A 20,184-nucleotide genomic window follows, 5' to 3' on the forward strand; every position below is an offset into this window, starting at 1 on the left:
GGAGGGAGCACGGATGGCATACAAGTCCAGAGGCAGACGCAACGCCTTAGCTGCATGCGGCTCCAGAAGCCTGGTCCTCTGGGGCCCTGCGTGGATGCCACTTGCGTATCTAGGGAGGAAAGGGGCACAGGTGCCTCCAGCCCATCAGCAAAGGGGGCTTCTAGAATCCAGAGCACAAAGACTGACACACTGGGACAAACAGGCACTGGAATGGCTCTCGGAAGACATGGCTGTGCTGGGCCCTGGTGGCCGAGAGTTGCTGGTACAGCCAGGGCAGGAGAGCTCCCTTGGGGTCACCGAAACGGAAAGGGAAGGAGGCAGCACGTGGGGACTGAGGCCGGCGATCTCCCCGCTTCCGCTCGGCCCCACGGTTCAGCCCTCGGATGTCACCGGCCTCTTTAGAACAGAGGACTCTTTGGTAGAGAAGCACTGAGAACCCAGTGAGATCTTGGCCAGCAGGAGTCACCTGCCCAGGGCACCCTGCAGCAGTGCACACGGCACCCTACGCATCTCAGAAGCGTAGATCCCCGGTGAGCCAGGGCGAGTTCTGGATTTCCAAGGCTCTGTAGACTCAAGTCTATTTCTCTTCTTCACCCCGGACCCTTGTAAACAAGTCCTCATTCTCCTTCAACCCCTGCACGTGGGTCTGTAGAGAGACAATGCTGGCAGAAGGGGACAGCTGAGCTCAAGGTCAGCGTCCTGTGGTTGGACGAAAGCCTGACCGTGGCACCAGGCTCCTGGGGAACAGGACCTGCGTTCTAGCAACCAGGAATTTGGCCGTGAGTCCTCACCCTATCCCATCTCCACCCCTTCCCAGGCTCCCTGAAGGATGCCTGGAGTACACTGGGGTTAAGTTAACAGTGTCTCAAAATAAGCAATCTTACCAGGCACATGGCTGGGCTTGTCCCAGAGGCTGGGGCACACGAAGGGTCAGGACAGCTGCCAGGGTCCAGGGCTGCAATTTGTTACACTCGCTCTCTGGCGGGCACAGAGCCCTGGAGGTCAATGAATCTGACCCTGCCTGTCTTGCATTTAAACATTGCTTTCCACATACAAGCCAATTACCCTCGGGAGCAGCCCAAGAATCCCCTGTGTTTCCTGCAGTGTTTGGCCCCGGGAGATGAAAAGGTGCCATGTTCAAAACCCAGCCGCCTGCAGCCCCATCAGCATAGCCTGTAAAATATGTGTACCTTTGCCATGAGCCGCGACACATATTTCTCTGTAAAAAATAATTCTGTCATGGAAACATACAGGACTTGGAAAAAACATCAAAAGGACAAAAGGTCTTGAAGCAATTTCAGGAAAAACGGCAGCCAGTGCCACAGCGAAGGGCTGGAGACATCAGAGCTCAGGCACCTGGTGGAGACGTCAGCCGACAGAGACAGGTGCTCAGAGCTCAGGCACCTGGTGGAGACGTCAGCCGACAGAGCCACGTGTTCAGAACCCAGGTACCTGGTGGAGACGTCAGCCGACAGAGCCAGGTGCTCAGAGCCCAGGCACCTGGTGGAGATGTCAGCCTACAGACAGGTGCTCAGAGCTCAGGCACCTGGTGGAGATGTCAGCCGACAGGGCCATGTGTTCAGAGCCCAGGCACCTGGTGGAGACGTCGGCCGACAGAGCCAGGTGCTCACAGCCCAGGCCCCCGGGGGTTAGGGAAACCCTCTCTCTGGGCAGGACTGGATCAGGAAGGTCTCTCAGCTCTGAGATCCCATGAGCCGGGCATTTAAAGTTCTGAAAGGCATGGATCTGAAAGCCTCGACAGAGGGCGTCCACAGGGGCAAACTGGGCAAGTCATGAGACATTTCTCGATTTACACAGAGCTGAAGACAGACTTCATTAGCAGAGCACTGGCTGCTTTGCTCGCCAGTCCACTGACAAATAAGGACCCAGTTTCTGATAACTGGAAGTTTCGAGATGGTTGACAGAATCACATCTTTTCCCCCAAGATGCCGTCCCCACGACTGTGTTCGGGGCCAACTGCGATAGTCTCATTAAAGACCATCTCAGCAGGAAAAAGATTAAGCGAGAATCAGGGTCCAGCTTTCTTTAATAAAACTCTTCTGGCTTTCCATCCATATTCCCTGTCAAACACGCTGTAATTACTGCAGGGACCGTTTTCGGCATAAATTACTAATAGAATCTGTGCTCCTAAGCAGGTGAAAGCTTTGTCTCCAGTCTATCCTCGTGGCCCCTTTGTCAGACGCATCTGATGAGTCACCCACAGATGATTCACCTGCTGCTCAGATCGCATTTGGGAAAGAACAATGGAACACAGCACAGGCGCCCTGCTTTCCAGAAAGGGTTAATCAGTGATGCAAGATGGCCACAGAAGGGCCAGAATTCTAATTGGTACATTTTTATGAAAAGAGCAGGAGCCAACTCCAATTCAAAGGCTTCTGGGGTTGGAGGCAAGATATAACAGATAATAATAACACAGATTAATTAGAGTTCCACTCTCAGAACCTGAGATGTTGCAAGTGCTAGAATCCCTACCATTATTCACAAGGCCAGAATGACCGGCTCTGCCAGGAGGGCGCTGTGCCCGCCCGTTTCTCACCTGTTGTGCCAAGGCCTCTGCACATCTGGCCTCCAGTAACACGGTGATCAGGCAGTGGAACAGAGGGGCTTGGGACCCCCAGGGGCAGCGTGGCAAGGGTCTGCCTGTCAGGGGGCAGGGGGGACTCATGGAACGTGGCCTTGTCTTTGTCAGGCTCGTGCCATTTGATCTGGCCCAGGATGGCCAAGTGTAGGTGGGGTTTCTAACAATGGTCTCACCACATGCCAAGCCCTTTTCCGTTTAGTCTTCCGTGCATTGGCTGAACAAGCACTTTCCAAGGCACTCCTAGGAGGCAGGGAGGAGGCTGACTCGGACTGAAGACCCCTGCACCCTTTGTCACAAGACCCTGCAGTGGGGGGACAAAGCCATGAGGACAGGGTGCCTCTGAACCGAAGGTGCGCACCCCAGAGGCGAGGCAGCTGAGCGGCGTCACGGAAGCCACGATGCTTGATCAGCAGACGCAGTCATCAGGGAGGGACTGAGGTGCTCTCTGGAGCTGCAGAGCTGGGGACGACCAGGAGGGAGGAGGAGAAAGAGCCAAGGCACCAGAAGAATGCAGATGGGATGCCCATGGCATAGGGGCACCGTCTTGGCAGTGCTGGGGCAGGTTCCGGCACCTGGCAATCTCTGGCTGCGTCTCCCCTAGGAAGCTCCTCAGTTTTGCAAGTTCTTTTCCCAGAATGACTGGGCACAGAAGTCAGGAGCTGCACGTGCTGTAAGCACCCACGGCAATGCAGTGCATCACCAGTGAGAGCAGGAAATAACAACAGGTGGCAAAGACTTCCAGATAAAAGCATGCAAGGAGAACTCAGGGATTCCAAGTGTACGGCTAAAAGGGAGCTGGGTAGGGCAGTCCAGGTGGGGGACAGAGCCAAAAGCCCCATGAAGGCTCACTGCTAAGAGAGCTAACTGCATCTGCACGGGGAAACAGAGCTCAGGCGGAGTGCGGCTTTCCAGCCTTTGTCGTTAGGCGATGATCCTTCGTGGAAGGCCCCTTCTAAGTCTGCTTCTGTCAGTACCACACGTGCAGACCACGCTGCTGAGCAGCACGACCTATGCGGAGGAAACTAGCCTTCTGTCTCAGATGGAGCGCTCTGCTCTCCGCGAGTACTCGGGGGGCCAGAGTGGGACGGAGCTGACAGAGGGGAAACCCCGGACAATACTTCACACGGTTATTCCAGCGTAAGGAGCTCTATTTTTTAATAAAGTAAATTGAAACTCAGCATGAACGAATAATTTTGAGAGACTTCAAAATTCTCCTTGAAAATTCCCAAAGCTAATAATCCAAATTTGTTTCTATTCTATTCAGATTCTAAACAATATATTGTTTCATGTCCCCCAACGTGTAAGGCATAGGTTGTAGGCGTTCAGTAACACCTTTGTTCTCTTGGATAGATGCTGTGAGACTGGGGTCTGGTTACTCATCTTAGCACGTTGTTTCTAGAACAGTCAGTCAAGGTGCACTCAGCTCAGGAAGGCTCATGACACCCACACGCCTCACCGGGGGCCTTGCCGAAGGTCAAAGTGCAAGGTCAAAGTACCGCCGGTTTCGTGGGAAAATACAAGCAATTCATCTTTCGATGAATATGGAGACTGTTTTGGGGGCTACGTACAGAATTCAGTCCTTGCCACAAGACAGGTATTGGTCCCTTGAAAGCCCATAGGGGATTCCCCTGGTGACGAGAGACCACAAAGGTTGTGGGGTGCAGCCGGCAGGACCTTCCCTGTACTCAGTCATGCTGGAAGGACCCCTCTGTCTCTCAGAGACGCCCTCCTGGAGGCACTCGGGGAGCTGGGTGCAGACGGCCACTGGGGACAGCACTGGGCATACACGGGCAGCCGGGGGTCTGCTGTGAGGGATGAGAACTATCATCGCCCAGAGCAGCAGAGTGGGCTGTCCCGGGGAGGGCAGGGGGAAGTGTCAGGGCTTCTGGGAAGCGGAGCTCCAGGCTGACCGCTCAGCACGCTTGGGCAGTTTGCACCCTGAGCTCCAGTACCAAAACCCTGGGGAGTCACCGGCCTCCCTGGACAGAAGAGTGTCCATCCTCAAGATGAGAAAGGCAGGCAGGCAGGCGAGGGGACAGGCAGGGCTGTGGCCAACCCAACTCGGGCCGGCTGACCTGTAGTCCACCGTGGCACGGAGGGACTCACCACTCAGCTGTGGACAGAAGCGCAGGCCTGAGTTTTCTGTGTCCCTCTGGTCCCACCGTACATTCTGCTCCAAGACAGGAAACCGTTCTGTGCTGAGGCCAAGGTGCGCCAGGCACAGCCAGGCTGTGCTTGCCCGTTGCAACGCCGCCTCGCTGCAGAGCGCCATGGCCGAGGCTTGCAGCAGGGCGGCCTGCGACACGCTTGGTGCTCACGTGACAGCCTGGCTGGCCACCAGGTCCCTTTCCTCCTGGAGGGATCACTGTGGGCACGTGGAACCTGCTCCAGGCGCTCTGTGGCGCGATTTTACAGGAAGCCAAAGTGAGGCTCCCTGATCCCCGTGTATCTGACCTGCCCTTGGACTGAGGCATGCAGTCGGGGCCTGGGTACCCCAGAAAGAGAGCTGTGGGCTAGACGAACATGGAGGACACAGCTGTAGCGAAGGAAGCGCTCCAGCGGCCGGGAAAGACCCACGAGCCGTTCTGAAAGAGCGCGGACGACCACGGCTGTGGACAAGCCCTGGTCCCACCTATAGCTCAGTTACCGTCCAGGGCTTCTAATTCCAGCCACAGTCAGAAACGTCTCACCGCGGCATACCAGGAAAAGGGGGACAGTCCGAGGGTTAGTGTTACTGATCAGTCATCTATTGCTGATATTTTACACGTTATAAACATGGATTGTGATTGTGCAGCTACTGTGTGAAATAGTGGTGAGGGAAGCACATAAAATTATGGTGAATCATTTCCGTTTCAAGTGTTAAAAAGCTAATGATTACAGGTTACTAATATTTTGAAAGACTGGAACGGGACCCATGGATACAAAATGGGCCTGTAATCTATGCTGCTTGGGTATTGGCAATTATACGCACATTATGATTCCATAGAGGAAACACTAAATGGTTCAACACTTTATTTCAATCCAGTGGACAAACTGAGCATGCCCTGAGCCCAGCACTATGCTGACTGTACCACAGACAAAAGAACTGAACACAGTACCCTCCCTCCCCAAGTTCACAGCCCTGAGAAAACACAGCTGCCATCAACGTGAGACCTTCTGTCGTAAAAATACAGAGAACCGTGCCAAGCGTAGGGTGGGCTGACCTGGAGATTCTAGAAGCCCCCTGAACAAGTGGTGCCGGGTCACCTGGAGTTGCATGGACAGGACATGCTGAAATAAGACAATGGCCATGCCAGTTTCCTGAAGGTGACCCAGCAACTGGCAAGTAGAAGAAGAGGACCAAGACTCAGCTGACCAAGGGCCACGAGGACACTGAGTGCACCTGAAGGCGCAGGACACAGGAGCCTGCACTGCAGACAGGAGGGACAGGAGAGCTGGCCCCTCATCTGCTGCTGGACCAGCAGGAGGAGGAGGGGCCCCCAGTCATGCTTGGGAAGACAGAGGAGCAAGCTGCAGGCTCAGACGCCACAGGAGCTGTGCTCAGAAGAGCGGTGCCTACGCGGGTCCTGGTGCATCCACGTGTCTGATGGAGGCCCGGGACGAAGGGGCTTGCCTCAATGTGCCCAGTATGCAAAGGACAGCACGAGGTCTAGAATCTGAACCCTAACTTTCAGCTTCCCCTGGGTGACCCTGGGGTTGCTCTCAGTGCTAAAGCAAAGCCAGCCAGACAGTGGCCAAATTCTCCTGACATTTCAGTGCTGCACCGTGGGGACATCATTTGCCATAGCCAAAGCAACCTGGGAAGAGCCATCCCACACCGTGACACGCTGGGCCACCAGGGCCCGCACCACATTTCCTCCCACCTGCTGCCCAGTGGGAAGGAGCAGAGGGAGTTCAGGCCCCCACGTTCCCTCCCACCTGCTTCCCAGTGGGAAGGAGCCCAGGGAGTTCAGGCCCCCACGTTCCCTCCCACCTGCTGCCCAGTGGGAAGGAGCCCAGGGAGTTCAGGCCCCCACGTTCCCTCCCACCTGCTGCCCAGTGGGAAGGAGCCCAGGGAGTTCAGGCCCCCACGTTCCCTCCCACCTGCTGCCCAGTGGGAAGGAGCCCAGGGAGTTCAGGCCCCCACGTTCCCTCCCACCTGCTGCCCAGTGGGAAGGAGCCCAGGGAGTTCAGGCCCCCACGTTCCCTCCCACCTGCTGCCCAGTGGGAAGGAGCCCAGGGAGTTCAGGCCCCCACGTCCCCTCCCACCTGCTGCCCAGTGGGAAGGAGCCGAGGGAGTTCAGGCCCCCACGTTCCCTCCCACCTGCTGCCCAGTGGGAAGGAGCCACCCCCAGGGCGGGTTGATTTATCCTCAGTGGCAGAGCATGAGTCAGAACAGCCACAGCCAACAGGGGAACCCTTGATCTACTTCAAAGAGAATTATCCTCGGCGACCTAGGATCCACGTGGCACTGCTGGGGTTGCACACGACACAGACTCCAGGGGTGCTCAGGAGCCAAACTCACCTGCTGGTTTGTTTTTTTTTTTTTTTTTCCTTGACAGGCAGAGTAGACAGTGAGAGAGAGAGAGACAGAGAGAAAAGTCTTCCTTTTGCCGTTGGTTCACCCTCCAATGGCTGCCACAGCCGGTGCACTGCGGCCGGTGCACCGCACTGATCCAAAGCCAGGAGCCAGTTGCTTATCCTGGTCTCCTATGCGGGTGCAGGGCCCAAGCACCTGGGCCATCCTCCACTGCCCTCCCGAGCCACAGCAGAGAGCTGGCCTGGAAAAGGGGCGACAGGGACAGAATCCAGCACCCCGACCGGGACTAGAACCTGGGGTGCCGGTGCTGCAGGCGGAGGATTAGCCTAGTGAGCCGCGGCGCCGGCCACCTACTGGTTTTTATAAAGATTTTTCTGTTTACTTGAAATACAAAGTGACACACAGAGAGAGGAAGAGACAAAGGGAGATCTTCCATCCAATCCATGGGTTCACTCCCCAAATGCCCACAACAGCTGGGCCTGAGCCAGGCCAAAGCCAGGAGCCAGGAACTTCACCCAAGTCTCCCACGTGGGTGGCAGGGCCTCAAGCCATCACCCTCTGCCTCCCAGAGTGCACGTCAGCAAGAAGCTGGATGGGAAACAGATGAAACGCGATGTCAAGCTCTCCAGTGTGGGATGCAGGGGCCCAGGCTGCAGATGACCCTACCGCGCTACACCACCCAGCAGAACCCCCTGCTTTACCTCCCAACGACCGCACCCAGCAACTGGAGCGACTGCACTCAACGCGTTCCTCTCACATCCACAGGACGAGTGGGAGACAGCCTGCTGAGGAAACCAGCAGAGCCTAAGTATTCCTGGGAGCTTCAGAAAAAGGTAGAAGTGGAGACCGAAGAGGCCACTGCTGTGCAGCCACGTGAAGTGGTCAGGGGATGTGTTGACCGCACATGCTAGCATGTCTCCAGGAGAAAACGAAGTGAGAGCGGCCCGAGATTTCCAGAATAATGATCTTGTAAATCAGCCCCCATGCTTACAACTTAGTGAGAGACAGAGAGAAAGGAAAACTGAACAAAGGAACTGGATCTACCCTGGATGGTTTGAATCGTGCATCAGAAGGAGTCGCACAGTTAGGAGGGGTCTTCAGTAACTTCCAACTGCTTTGTACCGAAACAAACATCATTTTATTGCATTTTCCACAAGCGTTTTGAAAGGCCAGCACATGGGACACTGTGTCAGTGCAGACAGCCTCAGTGCTCTGGGCCTGCCAAGACAGCACGTGTGTGGCGGGAAAATGGGGACACGGGTGGAGAAAGAGCGCTACACAGGCAAACAGGAAGAGCCCTGGGCTGTCCATCTTGTGCACATCCGCAGCGGCCAGGCCTCTTTCCATCTCACGCAGCACAGCCCGCAGCCCACGTCTGACACCGTGATGAGGAGAGCGCACCTTGCACAAGCAAGGCCGGCTGGGCTCCAACCCACATTTCCCCTCTGAACACGGGAGACAGGACTTTCCCAGGCTGCTTGGCCTCTGCAAGAAAGCATCCAGCATGGTGTGCACAACCCCCAGCCCACGCAGCGCAAACACAGCCAGCAGCGTCCGCCTCCCGGGCTTCTGGGCAGTGAGACCAGGAGGTCAGGAGCCTGCACTTCCCGCCCGCCTGAGTGCATGCTGGCTTCAGTGCCAGTGCCAACACCACGAGGCAGCCATGCGCTCAGAACCTGCGTCGCTGGAGCAACGACAGGCTGGGCCTCAGCGCAGGCCCAGACCCTCCTCTGGCCCACGGGAGAAGTGAAGAGGAAAGACAAGGCCACACCCAGCGCCCCACACCCCTGCCCACTCCACCAACCCGGCCAGCTCTCGCAGCAGACCTGTGGCAAATAATCGGAAGTGGAGAACCGGACGCAGGAGCCGAGGCTCCATGTGTTCCTCTGGACACATTTCAGGATCTTCAGTTCACTTCTGATGCACCACTTGCAGCGGCTGCAGCGACAGAGCTGCCTCCAGGGGCAGCCCAGGTCGCTGTGTCCACAGGGGTCCATCCGGGGAGGAACAAGCCTACATATCTGACCTAAGCAGAGCAGTGCAGGCGCCAATGCAGAGGCAAGACTTGCCCTGGAAGGCTCTGATCCCATGCATTCCTTCTGGAAAACTTCTGAGGCAGCTGCCAAGAGGCAGGCCTTGCTCCGGGCACCGGCCACGGCACCCATGTGCACAAAGATGGAGGCAAAGTCCCACGGCAACAATAACTCTTCAGGGTTGGTGCAGAGATGGGAACGAGAGGGTTGCCAGGGGCGCTCTTTAGGAAGATGGCCACACACAGAGGAGCAGCTGTGTCCCTGTGGACCGCGGGATCAGGGATGGACCTTCCAGGCCGGGGACAAGTAACAGCCGGAGGAAGGAAGAAGTCTAGCCACCATCGATGGCAACCAGCACCTGTCACCCAGCTAGCTGTCACTGTCAGGGCCCCTGTAGATGTCCCAGAAAACGCGCTGCTGGTTTGTGGAACAGAAGTCACAATGCCCCCCAGAAGGTCCAACCCCTTTCCTCACCTGGGGAGTGGGCGTGGCTTTCCTCTGCCCACTCGGCTGTTACAACCTCAAGGTCAGCCAGACTTGGCCGGTCAGGCCTCTAACCTCTGACACCATCCTCAGCAGCCAGCTGCCTGCTTCACCTCACCCAGTGACCTTGAGCGCCCCCTCCCCAGGAAGAAAAGCCCCCAGGAGACAGCAGTCTTTAGCAGGTGCACGCCATCCCTCTGTCCTCACAGTGTGGCCGGCAGCACACCCATCACCCACAAGCAGGTCCACTACAAGTTCCAGGAGGCAGATGGGGGCTGGAGGGGGCGCAGCTCTCGGCCGCCTCAGTGGCCCCAGGGACAGGCACTGGCTCCCACACGCCTTCCACTGGGAAGCCTGCTCTGGGTCACAGCGTCTGGGGGAACAGGAGGAGGAGTCACCCCGACAGATAAAGTCGAGTCATTTTGTTAACAAGGTCTCAGATTAGATTACTCTGTGATTACATGGTTCCGCGGTGTGATAAATTGGTTAATAACAGGATTCCCAATGTAGCTGTTTAATGGGAATTCAATAATTACAGGTACCCAGAATTGAAGTGGTAGCCTAGGAAATGCACCACCTTCCTGCAGTCATAACTAAACCCGGCTGGGACCAGGGAGCCAGTCGTGAAACGGAGAGTGGGGGCGGCGGCACCAGCCCCTTTTGGTCCCTGACACACCACGCGCACAGGCCCAGCAGAGCAGCTCCCCGTCCCCTTGTTAGATGTCCAAGATGAAGAATCCCCCAACAGGCGTCTTTAGTACTTAGCGCTTGCTCCCAGGACAGAACTAGCGAGCTACAGAAAATAAGGACAAAGAGGGACAATGGCACTGGAACTGCCTCACATGGTTTCGAGTTCTTTCCTGCCTTGGTTGGGGGTGGGGGCAGGGAACCCTCCAGTTCTGCAAAACAAAAGGGCAATAGTACTGTCCCCCCTTGAACTGCACAGCCGACTCTGAGGGGGGCAGGGCACCCCACTGCTACCCCCAGCATCAGAGCAGCAGCACATTTTTCCGGCAGTTCCACACCACACAGCCAAGGCTCAAGTGCCCTAAATGCACCACATCCTTAGAACTGCGCTTTCTGTCCCTGACGAGGGACTGGGTCTGCTGATCTCATCTGCACTGGAGGACTCGAGCTCCATGATTCAAACAGGCCTTTAAGGAAGGAGAAAGAATCGCTCCTGCCTTGGGAGAGGGGGTAGCTAGCCATAAACTTGTCTGATATTTTTTCCCCTAATTTCTAGAGTAATATTATTGTCTGTGACAATAAGAAGAATGGAATGGAGGATTTGAGACATAAATCGGTCCATTAGGCGGGTCTTGAACTTGCTTTTAGAACTCAAGATAAGACAGCTTTGCTGTTCTGTCTTTCTAAAATGTCAAAATTTGGTGAGGATTAATGGTTCCCTAAATCAATAGGATTTCATGTTTATAAATGGTTTGCGGTTCCACTGTTATAAAATGTGACGAGCTCATGCATTAGCATCACTGCTGAGCCTTTACTGAGATCCGCTGACATTTATTTGAACCTCTAGACCCGACGCAGAAGCAAGGCCGAGAGAGTTCCCCGAGGCTGGCAGGTGCAGCAGCCTGGCCCGCGGTGCTGGGGACGGCGCCGCTGAGCAGGCAGGCGGCAGGGTTGCGCATCTTCACTGAGAGCCAACACAGGATCACGGGTTCCTGTTGCAAACGCCCCAGGGTCCTGGGAGAGGGCGCTGTTCAAAGCCACAGAGAGAAGGGGGGACTCAAGGCAGGTTGGCGCCATTCTTCGTGGCGATTTCCCAAGAAATAACATACGTGTAGGAGGTCCTCTTTAATGCCACGCCTCTGACACAGAGATTGTCGCCACTGGCAAATGCCCTACCTGGGAGCTCTGCGTCTGCACACTGCAATTTTGTGCTGCTCTGACTGAAGGCTATCTGTGTTTCTTCCTAAAAACTGATAGCAACTGAGTCACATTCAACGGTGTTGACCCAATAAACACAGGAGTTTCCCCAGCGCCAGGCACTGTGGCTCTTGCGAGCTTTTCAGACAGGTAAGGTTTTGCGAGGAAAATGGAAGCCGAGGTCATTTCCCTCCCCGATGGTTTCAGGTGGGCTAACAGGTGCTGTGACCTTGGGACAAGGCGCCCGGGACCTGGGCTGGTGGGTACCTGGTGCGCGTGCACTAGGACCTTTGCCCATTCCAGCTCTCAGTTCGTGGTCGTGACAACATACCATTCATGGGCAGCTGATGGACAAGCAGCAAAACGGTTCAGATTTCACTGTTTTCTCATCGAAGGAGACATGTGAGCCTCCAACACCAACTGCATACATTAACACAACTTTCAAAGATTCGCCCATGGAAGCAAATAACCGATTTTCCAGGGCAAATGAGACTATTTGAAATATTTCACAGTGACACACAAGTACAGTACAGCCGATGGCTTCCTACTCGGCGGCCGTGACACGGTAAGCACACTACGGACGAACGTGCCCTTGGCAGAGTATGGAATGGCGCCTTGGGCAGAGGGTTCTGTGTGTGGGGAGCCCGGCTCTAAACCCTGCCCCTTTGTCGTTCTAGTGTGGAGCTCGACTTTAAGCAGCAAGAAGACAAACTGCAGCCAGTGCTGAGGAAACTCCATCCCATTGAGGAAACTCAGGTCGCACCTTCGCCTTACTCTCAGGAGACCGCCTCCTCCACTCCCAAGCAAAAATCCAAAACCGAATCCAAAAAGCACGGAAGATGGAAACTCTGGTTCCTTTAGGACGCGTGGTGAGCGGAGTCCCACGGCCGACTCTGAACCCACTCGAGTGAAGTCAATCCTTTTTCCGAGACGGATCGGACGGAGGACACCGGGGTGCCGACGCGGGCGCCCCCCGCTTCTCGCCCTGCGTACCAAAAAAGGCCTTTGTACCAAGAGATCACCAACAGCAGCACGGTGTGCAGGGCCCCACCTTGCCGGCTGTTCGTCACAGCTCACTGGGGAGGGGAGCAAAACCGGAAACAGAACCTACACCGTCCAAGACGCTGTCAAACTCCGGTTCCCCTCCTCCGAGACCTGCAAGAATTATGTCAGCAGCCTGGGCCAGGGCAGGTTGTCACTCTGTACACAGCTAAAACTCATAGTTATTTTCAAGCCTTTATTTATTTTTTTTTAAATAATGAGAAGAAAATCGCAAGCCTTATGTTTGCAAAGGACCTCATTTTTATGTTTCATTTTGCAAATAAGCAGGGGGCGAGTGCAATTTTCAGCACATCAAATTCTGGAGAAAGCACAATTTTTTCAAATGGTCGGAGACCATGAATACTCTCTCAAATGTGACTACGTGTATATTTGCCTTCATGTGCTGTAGCGCTAAGCCAAGTGACCACATCTCCGTGTCACACGACACCTCCGACTCAGCACCCTCTTCATCTCCAGACCTCTGACGTGTTCGTTCACCGCTCATTTTCCAAACGGCCAGCAGCCAGGAGTCCCCCGAAGTCGGGATATGCCTTTTATCACTGCAAGTTGACAGGGTCAGAGCTATGGGACACTAAGCTTTCTTAGATCTCATTTTTAATCTTTTGGTACCCGAAGGCCAACTGATAAATTCTGGCAGGAATTTGGAGACACACACAATGGATAAATCCCAGGCGTCTGGACCGCAGCGGAAAAAGTGTTGTTGTAGCTCAGTCACTGGAGACACTGTTCGTCCCGTGAGCAAAGCCAGACGTCCTACACAATGTGTTCTGCCTCGTGACATCTGTGCAAGACCTGGCCATCTCAAAGAGAAACAGCGAGTCTCGTTTAGCTGCTAACCAATGGACAAACTTACTGTCACCCACATTTAACCTATTAGTAAGTTGTACTAAGGGACATACTTAGAGGAAAGCTGTGACTCAGATGTTTTTAGGTATTTTCTAAATCAACAGTACCACTTGGAGTTCTCTCCTGATTACATACACATCGCAATGGAAGTCTTAGTTCTTTATTTTTTCACGCATTCCTTTGCACCTTTGCAAGTATCTTTTTATAGAAATCAAAACCCCCTAGTCTAGTAATGACTTTGTCTATCAATTTTTTGCTTTTCACAATAGGATGTAGGGATCTTATTTTGCCTTTTTTTGTACAACTTAAATTTTGAAGAGTCTGTGAACATATAGAAAACCTAGTCTTCGAGTTTCTGTCCTGCAGTTTCATGTGTAATCGAGTGCAGACTTGCACACCTCACAGATTAGATGCCAAACACCAAGGGTCTTGGTGAAAAGGATCTTGACCTGCTTTGTTCAGAATGGAGCTACTTCTTGCCACGCGTTTTCCTCCTGCCAACAGCAAATCTATTTTAGTTCTAAGTGTGTTGGCTCTACAAGGCCTAGTGATCAGTAATGAGATCAGGACTTGAAAAAAGTGAGCAAACATTCCTTGGGGATTTCTCAAACAATACTACAGATACACACACACAGTCTCTCACATACACCCACCCACACAGTCTCTCACACACACTCAATACACAGTCGCACACATACACAGTCTAACACGCACACACACCCACTCGCGCACACACACACACACACACGCCTTTTGAAGACACAGTAGAAAGATTCAAACCCCCAAGTACCAGGAAGCAGAGTTGAGAAACATTTAGTGCCAGAAGAAAGATGACAGTGTATCCTGAACAGGAGAAAGTGCAATTGTTTCATGTAGACTAAAAAAATCTAAAAATGTGTCTCATGTTTTTTATACTGTTTTTAACTAATGTTGTAAAAATGTTTGCAACAAGTTATGCCTCCTTATGTTTTAAGAACCCCAACTATGTCAGTGAATTAAAATGAGGGTATTCGCAGCTTTCTAATTACTTCTACAAATCTGTCTAAACAAGAGGACATCTCAGCACACAAAATCACATTATTGTTTCACACGGTCTCAACTAAAACAAGATTACCACGTTCAGAGTTAAAAAAGGAATCCCTGGAGATACACTAACCCCTCCTTAAAAATAAAAGTCTCTTCAAAATAGAAAAGAAATACTTTCAAAATCATGTCATAGTTTCATTGCAACGTGTCACTAATAGATGGTGATCCTTCTCCTGGAAAGATTGAAGTCAAACTTTGATATAAAACCAAGATACAACGTACAATGTTCCCGCGTATGTAGATGTGCACACGGCATTACGTATAGAGATTAAATTATTATACCTGTCATTAAGTTCTTTAATAATTTTTAAATAAAACATAAAAGATAATATTTTGTGCGGCTACTGATTTCATGGCCTCTGTAACTTGGGAAAGTAAAAATCATGGAAGAAAATCATCATGCCGGAAGAACGGTCACCAGGTCGTCAGAAGAGGAGGCCACTGCTCAGCCTGGGCACTGCCCTCTGGGTGGCCTGGGGAGCCGGACACCGGCCTGGTCCTTAGCTGCCAGGAAGCCAGGATAACCCTGTAAGGTCACAGGGCACCACACAGGCTCCCTGCAGGGTGAGGTGAGGGACCTCGTGGGAGATGTCCAACCTGCCCAGTGTTGCCCTGCAACCATCCAGCAGCCGATGAAGCAGCTGCTCTCCGTATCATTCCCAGCCCCAGGGGATGGGCTGCCTTCCCCTGCCTTTCTTCTCCTCCTCCTCCTGGGTGGGAGGCAGGTGCACCTCCCACTCCCACGAACACCAGCCCAACAATACTGCCTCCGCGAGCACAGGCGAGCCAGTGGTGGCCTCTGCTGCTCACCCTGTTGGTGGAGAGGTCACCGTCCCCTTCCCTGGGCTCTGCAGGCTTGGCTAAGAGACTCCTGCTACCCTCTCACACGCTTCAGGGGACAGTATGGGGAGGATATAAGGGATGGGTACAGAGGGCAGGGACGGGTGGAGGGAGCTGTCCAGCCACATGATCAAGCTTCCTGCTGTGCTGCTCACAGGCCCTGGTCCACCAACACCCAGGAACACGGAAGGCCATCCTGCCCTCTCAGTAGCCTGCAGTCACCCTGCCAGTGTGCAGCTCATCTCCAAGGGGCTGGAGGCCCAGGGGCTCTGCACCTGCTCTCGGACCTCAGACCCCACCCAGCAACTGCAGTGAGGCAAATCTGGACAGGGAATCCAGGTGGGAGAACCTCCCCACGTCAGGCAAGGGTGGAACAGTGGCCTACATTTCCCAGGCCCCCTCGGAGCCTGCTGAGTTGTCTCGTGTTTGGAGACTGGGCTGTGGCAGCACACAAGGTACAGTGGCATCACAGTCGGAGCCCAGCTCAGACTGCCAGACTCCAGTCTCCAAACCACAACCAGACGATGCCACACAGCACTGGTTCCTTGGTGGGCCACCGGGGCTCATCACAACGAGATACACAGCTGTTCCCCAGCCCAAGAAGACACAGCACCAAGGAAAAGGGTTCTGCCTTTCACAGAAGAGAACGAGAACAAGGAAGGGGCCACAGACGTTTCCATCTGTGGTCAGCGTGTCCATCTGTGTTCATTCGTGACAGCGAGGCTCAGTGACACAACCCAGACTGCTGGACCAAATCCTTGACTGCAAGGATTTTTTTTTTTTTTATCAGAAAGTGAAATTTGCCTGATTGCTGACCGGACCAGGTTCACCGGCACGGCATCTCCCCAAGACCCCACTGGCCACGCCCCATGCCGTCACCTGCAAAGCCCTGTCACTCACACAGACAGCAAGGGCCTCGTGTGTCATCGACTCACGGAGCAGAGGTAAACAGCTGCAGGATGCAGAGACCAGAAACTGCACTGACTGGGGAATCAGCAGGCGCTGATCGTGCTGTCCTACGTGGCACACATTTTGCCAGATGACAAGGTCAGGGGCAAGCAGCCTATTACCGTTTCAGTAGCTCGGTAATTAAGGTATCTTTGCAGCGTGGTATCAACGTGCAGGAATTGCAGAGCAAAGATTACTCAGGCAACGACATGACTTTTATTCCCGGGACTCAACCCATGTTAGAGACCAGCCTTGGAGCACACAGCAGGGCCACAGGAAGACGTCCAGGCAGGGAAAACCGTCATTACCATCACCGACCAGGAAACGCCCTAGGGAGCCAGCACCGGTTGCACACACAGGGGAGTCAGGATGATTTCCTTAAACCGTACATTTTGTTAGTAGATTTATTGGCAAACAGTAGAGACACATTTAAGGATATTTTTAAATATAAAAGTCATACCCAGGTCCATTGGAATCACAACTTTTTTTTGTTGCTGCTACAATGAAGATTTTAAAATAGCAGTTTCTAAAAGCACACTCATACTTAAGCTCTGTTAGGATACACTTCTCAGAATAAATCTCATTCATGGAGACGGGACACCATGGTGAAAACACCTGGTTATGAGTCTTGGTGAAAAGGTGCTTTTAACTGGGAAACCAAACCTCACACTCTGTGTTTTGAATGCAGAAGCACACGAGGCTCGAGGAAGTAACTGGGTTTTCACTACAGCAAACTCCCCACGAATAACACTGCCATTGGGGAGAGACCCGCCATCCTATCCGTGCTCGGGGGCTGATGCTCAGAGCAGAAACCCAGTCACGCCCATTGCGACTGCAGCATGTCAGGATGCTCTGTCGGCACGGGAATGAGTCCGCTGCGACTCTGTGAATTTCCAAAGGAAGCTTCCCTTGGAAGAAGCCCGCATATTCGTTTGAGTGAAACAGTAATTCCCTGTCTTTGGTGTGGATCCAGGCCAGAGGAAAACCTGTAACAGTCCTTCTAACTCGATCACCGTTTTAAAGGGCCCATTAACAGAATGTGAATCTGATCAGCTGCAAGAAGCAATGGCAGCTAACACGGTGGGGGAAGGCGCCCTCCTGCATACTGATCACTTCGTCGGCTCCAATCCCAGCAAGTGTTCATTCCAGGACGGTCAGGCACCCGTGTGCAGGCCCCGGTCACCGGCCTAGTGGCTGCTCGGGCCACCTGCACATCACACAGAGCACCGACCCCAGGCCTGGCCACCTGCCCAGAACCGTGCACGGGCTGACCGAGGCTGCCCAGTGACTGGCATCCAGAAATCTTTCTGAAAAGGGAGCAAAAAACCGAATCTGAGATCTGACAATGCGGAAGTAGGTTTTCCACTTGCTTATTCTACAAAATCAGACTGCACAGGAGTAGAGATAGGATGACCTTGAACCCCGTGCAAGGTGCCTGCAACGCTGCCTGTTCACTGCCCGTTTTTGGCACCCACGTGCTTGATGGTTCCACAACGGCCACACAGTGTTCTACTGTTAACGGTAACATATACAACTTAGGACCACAGCATTTTATCCTATGCCTGACACACAGTCCTATACAATGCACTCAAACAAATGATACAGATGAAGGAAAAAAGCCTTGTACTGTATATCACAGCTTAATGTTAGGGCCGAGCTCCTCAGGGCTCTGGTCCATCCATATACTGGCAGGGGAGGAGTCAGGCCATAGCAACATTCCCACACAATCTCGAGTTCCAATGGGGGCAGGTCACATTTCTAGTATTATTGCTTACAACAGAATAAAACATTAAATGGAGGGCATCTATTACAATCCATTTCCACTGCATACTTAAAACTTTAAGCTAATTCAAACAATTTCCACTACATTTATAGAAACTGAGTAACACACAGAGGGTGGAGTCCCAGGAGACAATGGAATGGCACAGCTGACCCAGAACAGATCTACAAACTTCTTCCTGCACTTGCTACTCTAGAAGGCCTGTGGATTAAAGTTTTCGATCACCTGTTCAGGGATCTTTTGAGATTTATTTATTTATTTGAAAACCAGAGCAACAGAGACAAAGATACACACACACACACACACACATGCACACACGCACACATGCACACACACACAGGCATGAGTACATCTGCTGGTTCACTCCCCAAATGCTTGCAATGGCCCAGCTTGGGCCAGGCCTAAAGCCAGGAGCCTGGAACTCCAACTGGGTCCCCCCATATGGGTAGCAGGGGGCCAAGTACTTGGGCCGTCTTCCACTGCTTTCCCAGGTACTTTGTCAGGGAGCTGGATCCAAAGCAGAACAGCTGGGACTGGACCTGGCCCTCTGGTGTGGGATGGTGGCGTTGTAGGACCTGGCCCTCTGGTATGGGATGCTGGCGTTGTAGGACCTGGCCCTCTGGTGTGGGATGCTGGCGTTGTAGGACCTGGCCCTCTGGTGTGGGATGCTGGCGTTGTAGGACCTGGCCCTCTGGTGTGGGATGCTGGCGTTGTAGGACCTGGCCCTCTGGTATGGGATGCTGGCGCTGTAGGCAGCACCTCAACCCACTGGGCCACAGCACCAGCCCCTGTCAGGAATGGTCTTTGCCCTGATCTTCCTCTACGCTAACTTCACAGGGCAGGAACTGAGACATGAGAAGTTACTGCACAAATCTGTGCCAGATGCCAACAGGGAGGCCAGGCCGAGCCCCCCAGGCAGGGCGCCAGCCGAGAGGGGACTCACACAGGGCTGACGACTGAAAGATCCTCAAGTTTTAAATGGCAAACACCCTTCTTGAAAACATCTTGATGCTGTCATCGCTCATTAAATAATTATAGCTTATTCAGAATACTTCTTTTGGAGAATTCTTCCATGACAGCTTGATTTTACAAAAGAAATTCAAAGGAATTTGTGGACTCTTTTTATAGACATTGAATGTGTTACAATTGGGAGGTGTCAGCATGAGACATCAGTTCCGTTCCTGCTTCTAGAGACTTCCATCTGAGAAGGTCAAGGTTGTGGGGGATGGGCCCAGATGACACAATCCACTGTGCCTCCTCCATCCCCGAACCCCATCTTAGAGCCCAGCTACCATTAGCAGGACCTCGGCTATGGACGGTGAGCCGAAGGCCGGGCCCTCACGGTCACACCCCTCTTCTCTGAACATGCACAGGTTCCTTCCAGCAAAGCCACCTGCACGCCACCAAGCCCCAGTCCCAGTCCTGGCCACCTGCTCCCAGAGGTTCCTCTGGACAAGGAGAGGCATCATCCCAACCCCTTCAGGAACAGGGCGCCGTCTCTGCTCTGGCCCTCTCTGCAGAACACAGGAGACGGCAGAAAATGGGAAGGTGCTTCCCCCTCCCCCTGCCTCAGGCGCCCCCCCACACCTACATAACCGAAACAGAGACCTAGGACACTCCCTGGAATGGACCACAGCACCGGGTATCCTGGGTTTTGGACTTAACAGAGGCCACCGAGAGCAAGCCCTGGCACCACAGCCAGGACACGCACTGCGGCCCCCGCTGTGGGGTCCTGGCTGCTTCCTGGCACCTGTGGGGTTTTTCTGCGGCTCCTGTGCTGGAAGATGCTAAGGACCAGAGAGTCTCCCCATGGCCACACCGTGTGCCCAGCACAGAGCACTCAGTGCAGAGTGGCCGACACCTGGCCCACACTGGCCCTGCCCTGAGGCAGAGGGGTCCCCAACCCCTTCCTGGCCTAGGAGGAGACTCCACCCCCACACGCTCCATTCTACCTTTGCTCCAAGCTGCACGCACCTCTTGCAGTCTCCACATTCCTTGGGATCCATCCAAACTCCTATGGCCTTCCACCCTTCCCCCTCTCCGTAGGGGAACTGTCGGCCAGGGGCCATGAACCAGGTGACAAAGCACCCAGACTGAAGGC

The 20,184-nt window shown here is 53.7% G+C and overlaps 2 protein-coding genes across 12 annotated transcripts in view; one reads left to right on the plus strand and one right to left on the minus strand.

Annotated features, from left to right (window-relative positions):
* The window catches only part of INSYN2A (inhibitory synaptic factor 2A), a 58,184-nt gene extending 43,340 nt beyond the window's left edge, over nt 1–14,844 (plus strand). Inside the window, exon 4 of the mRNA XM_051833509.3 lies at nt 12,199–14,844. Coding sequence (XP_051689469.2) covers nt 12,199–12,382 — 184 coding nt within the window. The 3' untranslated portion in view covers nt 12,383–14,844. The remainder of the gene's footprint in view (nt 1–12,198) is intronic.
* DOCK1 (dedicator of cytokinesis 1) overlaps nt 1–20,184 on the minus strand; it is a 493,657-nt gene that overhangs the window by 272,526 nt on the left and 200,947 nt on the right. For 2 of the 11 annotated variants that reach the window (XM_089313818.1, XM_089313824.1), the window contains exon 28: nt 13,714–17,610. The exons of 6 other annotated variants lie outside the window; for them this stretch is intronic. In XM_089313818.1, the coding sequence (XP_089169944.1) occupies nt 17,518–17,610 (93 nt within the window). In that variant the 3' untranslated portion in view covers nt 13,714–17,517. Of the gene's footprint in view, nt 1–12,747; nt 13,123–13,235; nt 13,384–13,713; nt 17,611–20,184 lie in introns of those variants that run through there. 3 more of the 11 variants (XM_089313827.1, XM_089313823.1, XM_089313819.1) reach the window with 3 other exon arrangements.

The sequence above is a fragment of the Oryctolagus cuniculus genome, chromosome 15 (genome assembly GCF_051225735.1).
Source record: "Oryctolagus cuniculus isolate XC-2025 breed Fujian yellow rabbit chromosome 15, ASM5122573v1, whole genome shotgun sequence".
In the NCBI taxonomy this organism is placed as follows: domain Eukaryota; kingdom Metazoa; phylum Chordata; class Mammalia; order Lagomorpha; family Leporidae; genus Oryctolagus; species Oryctolagus cuniculus.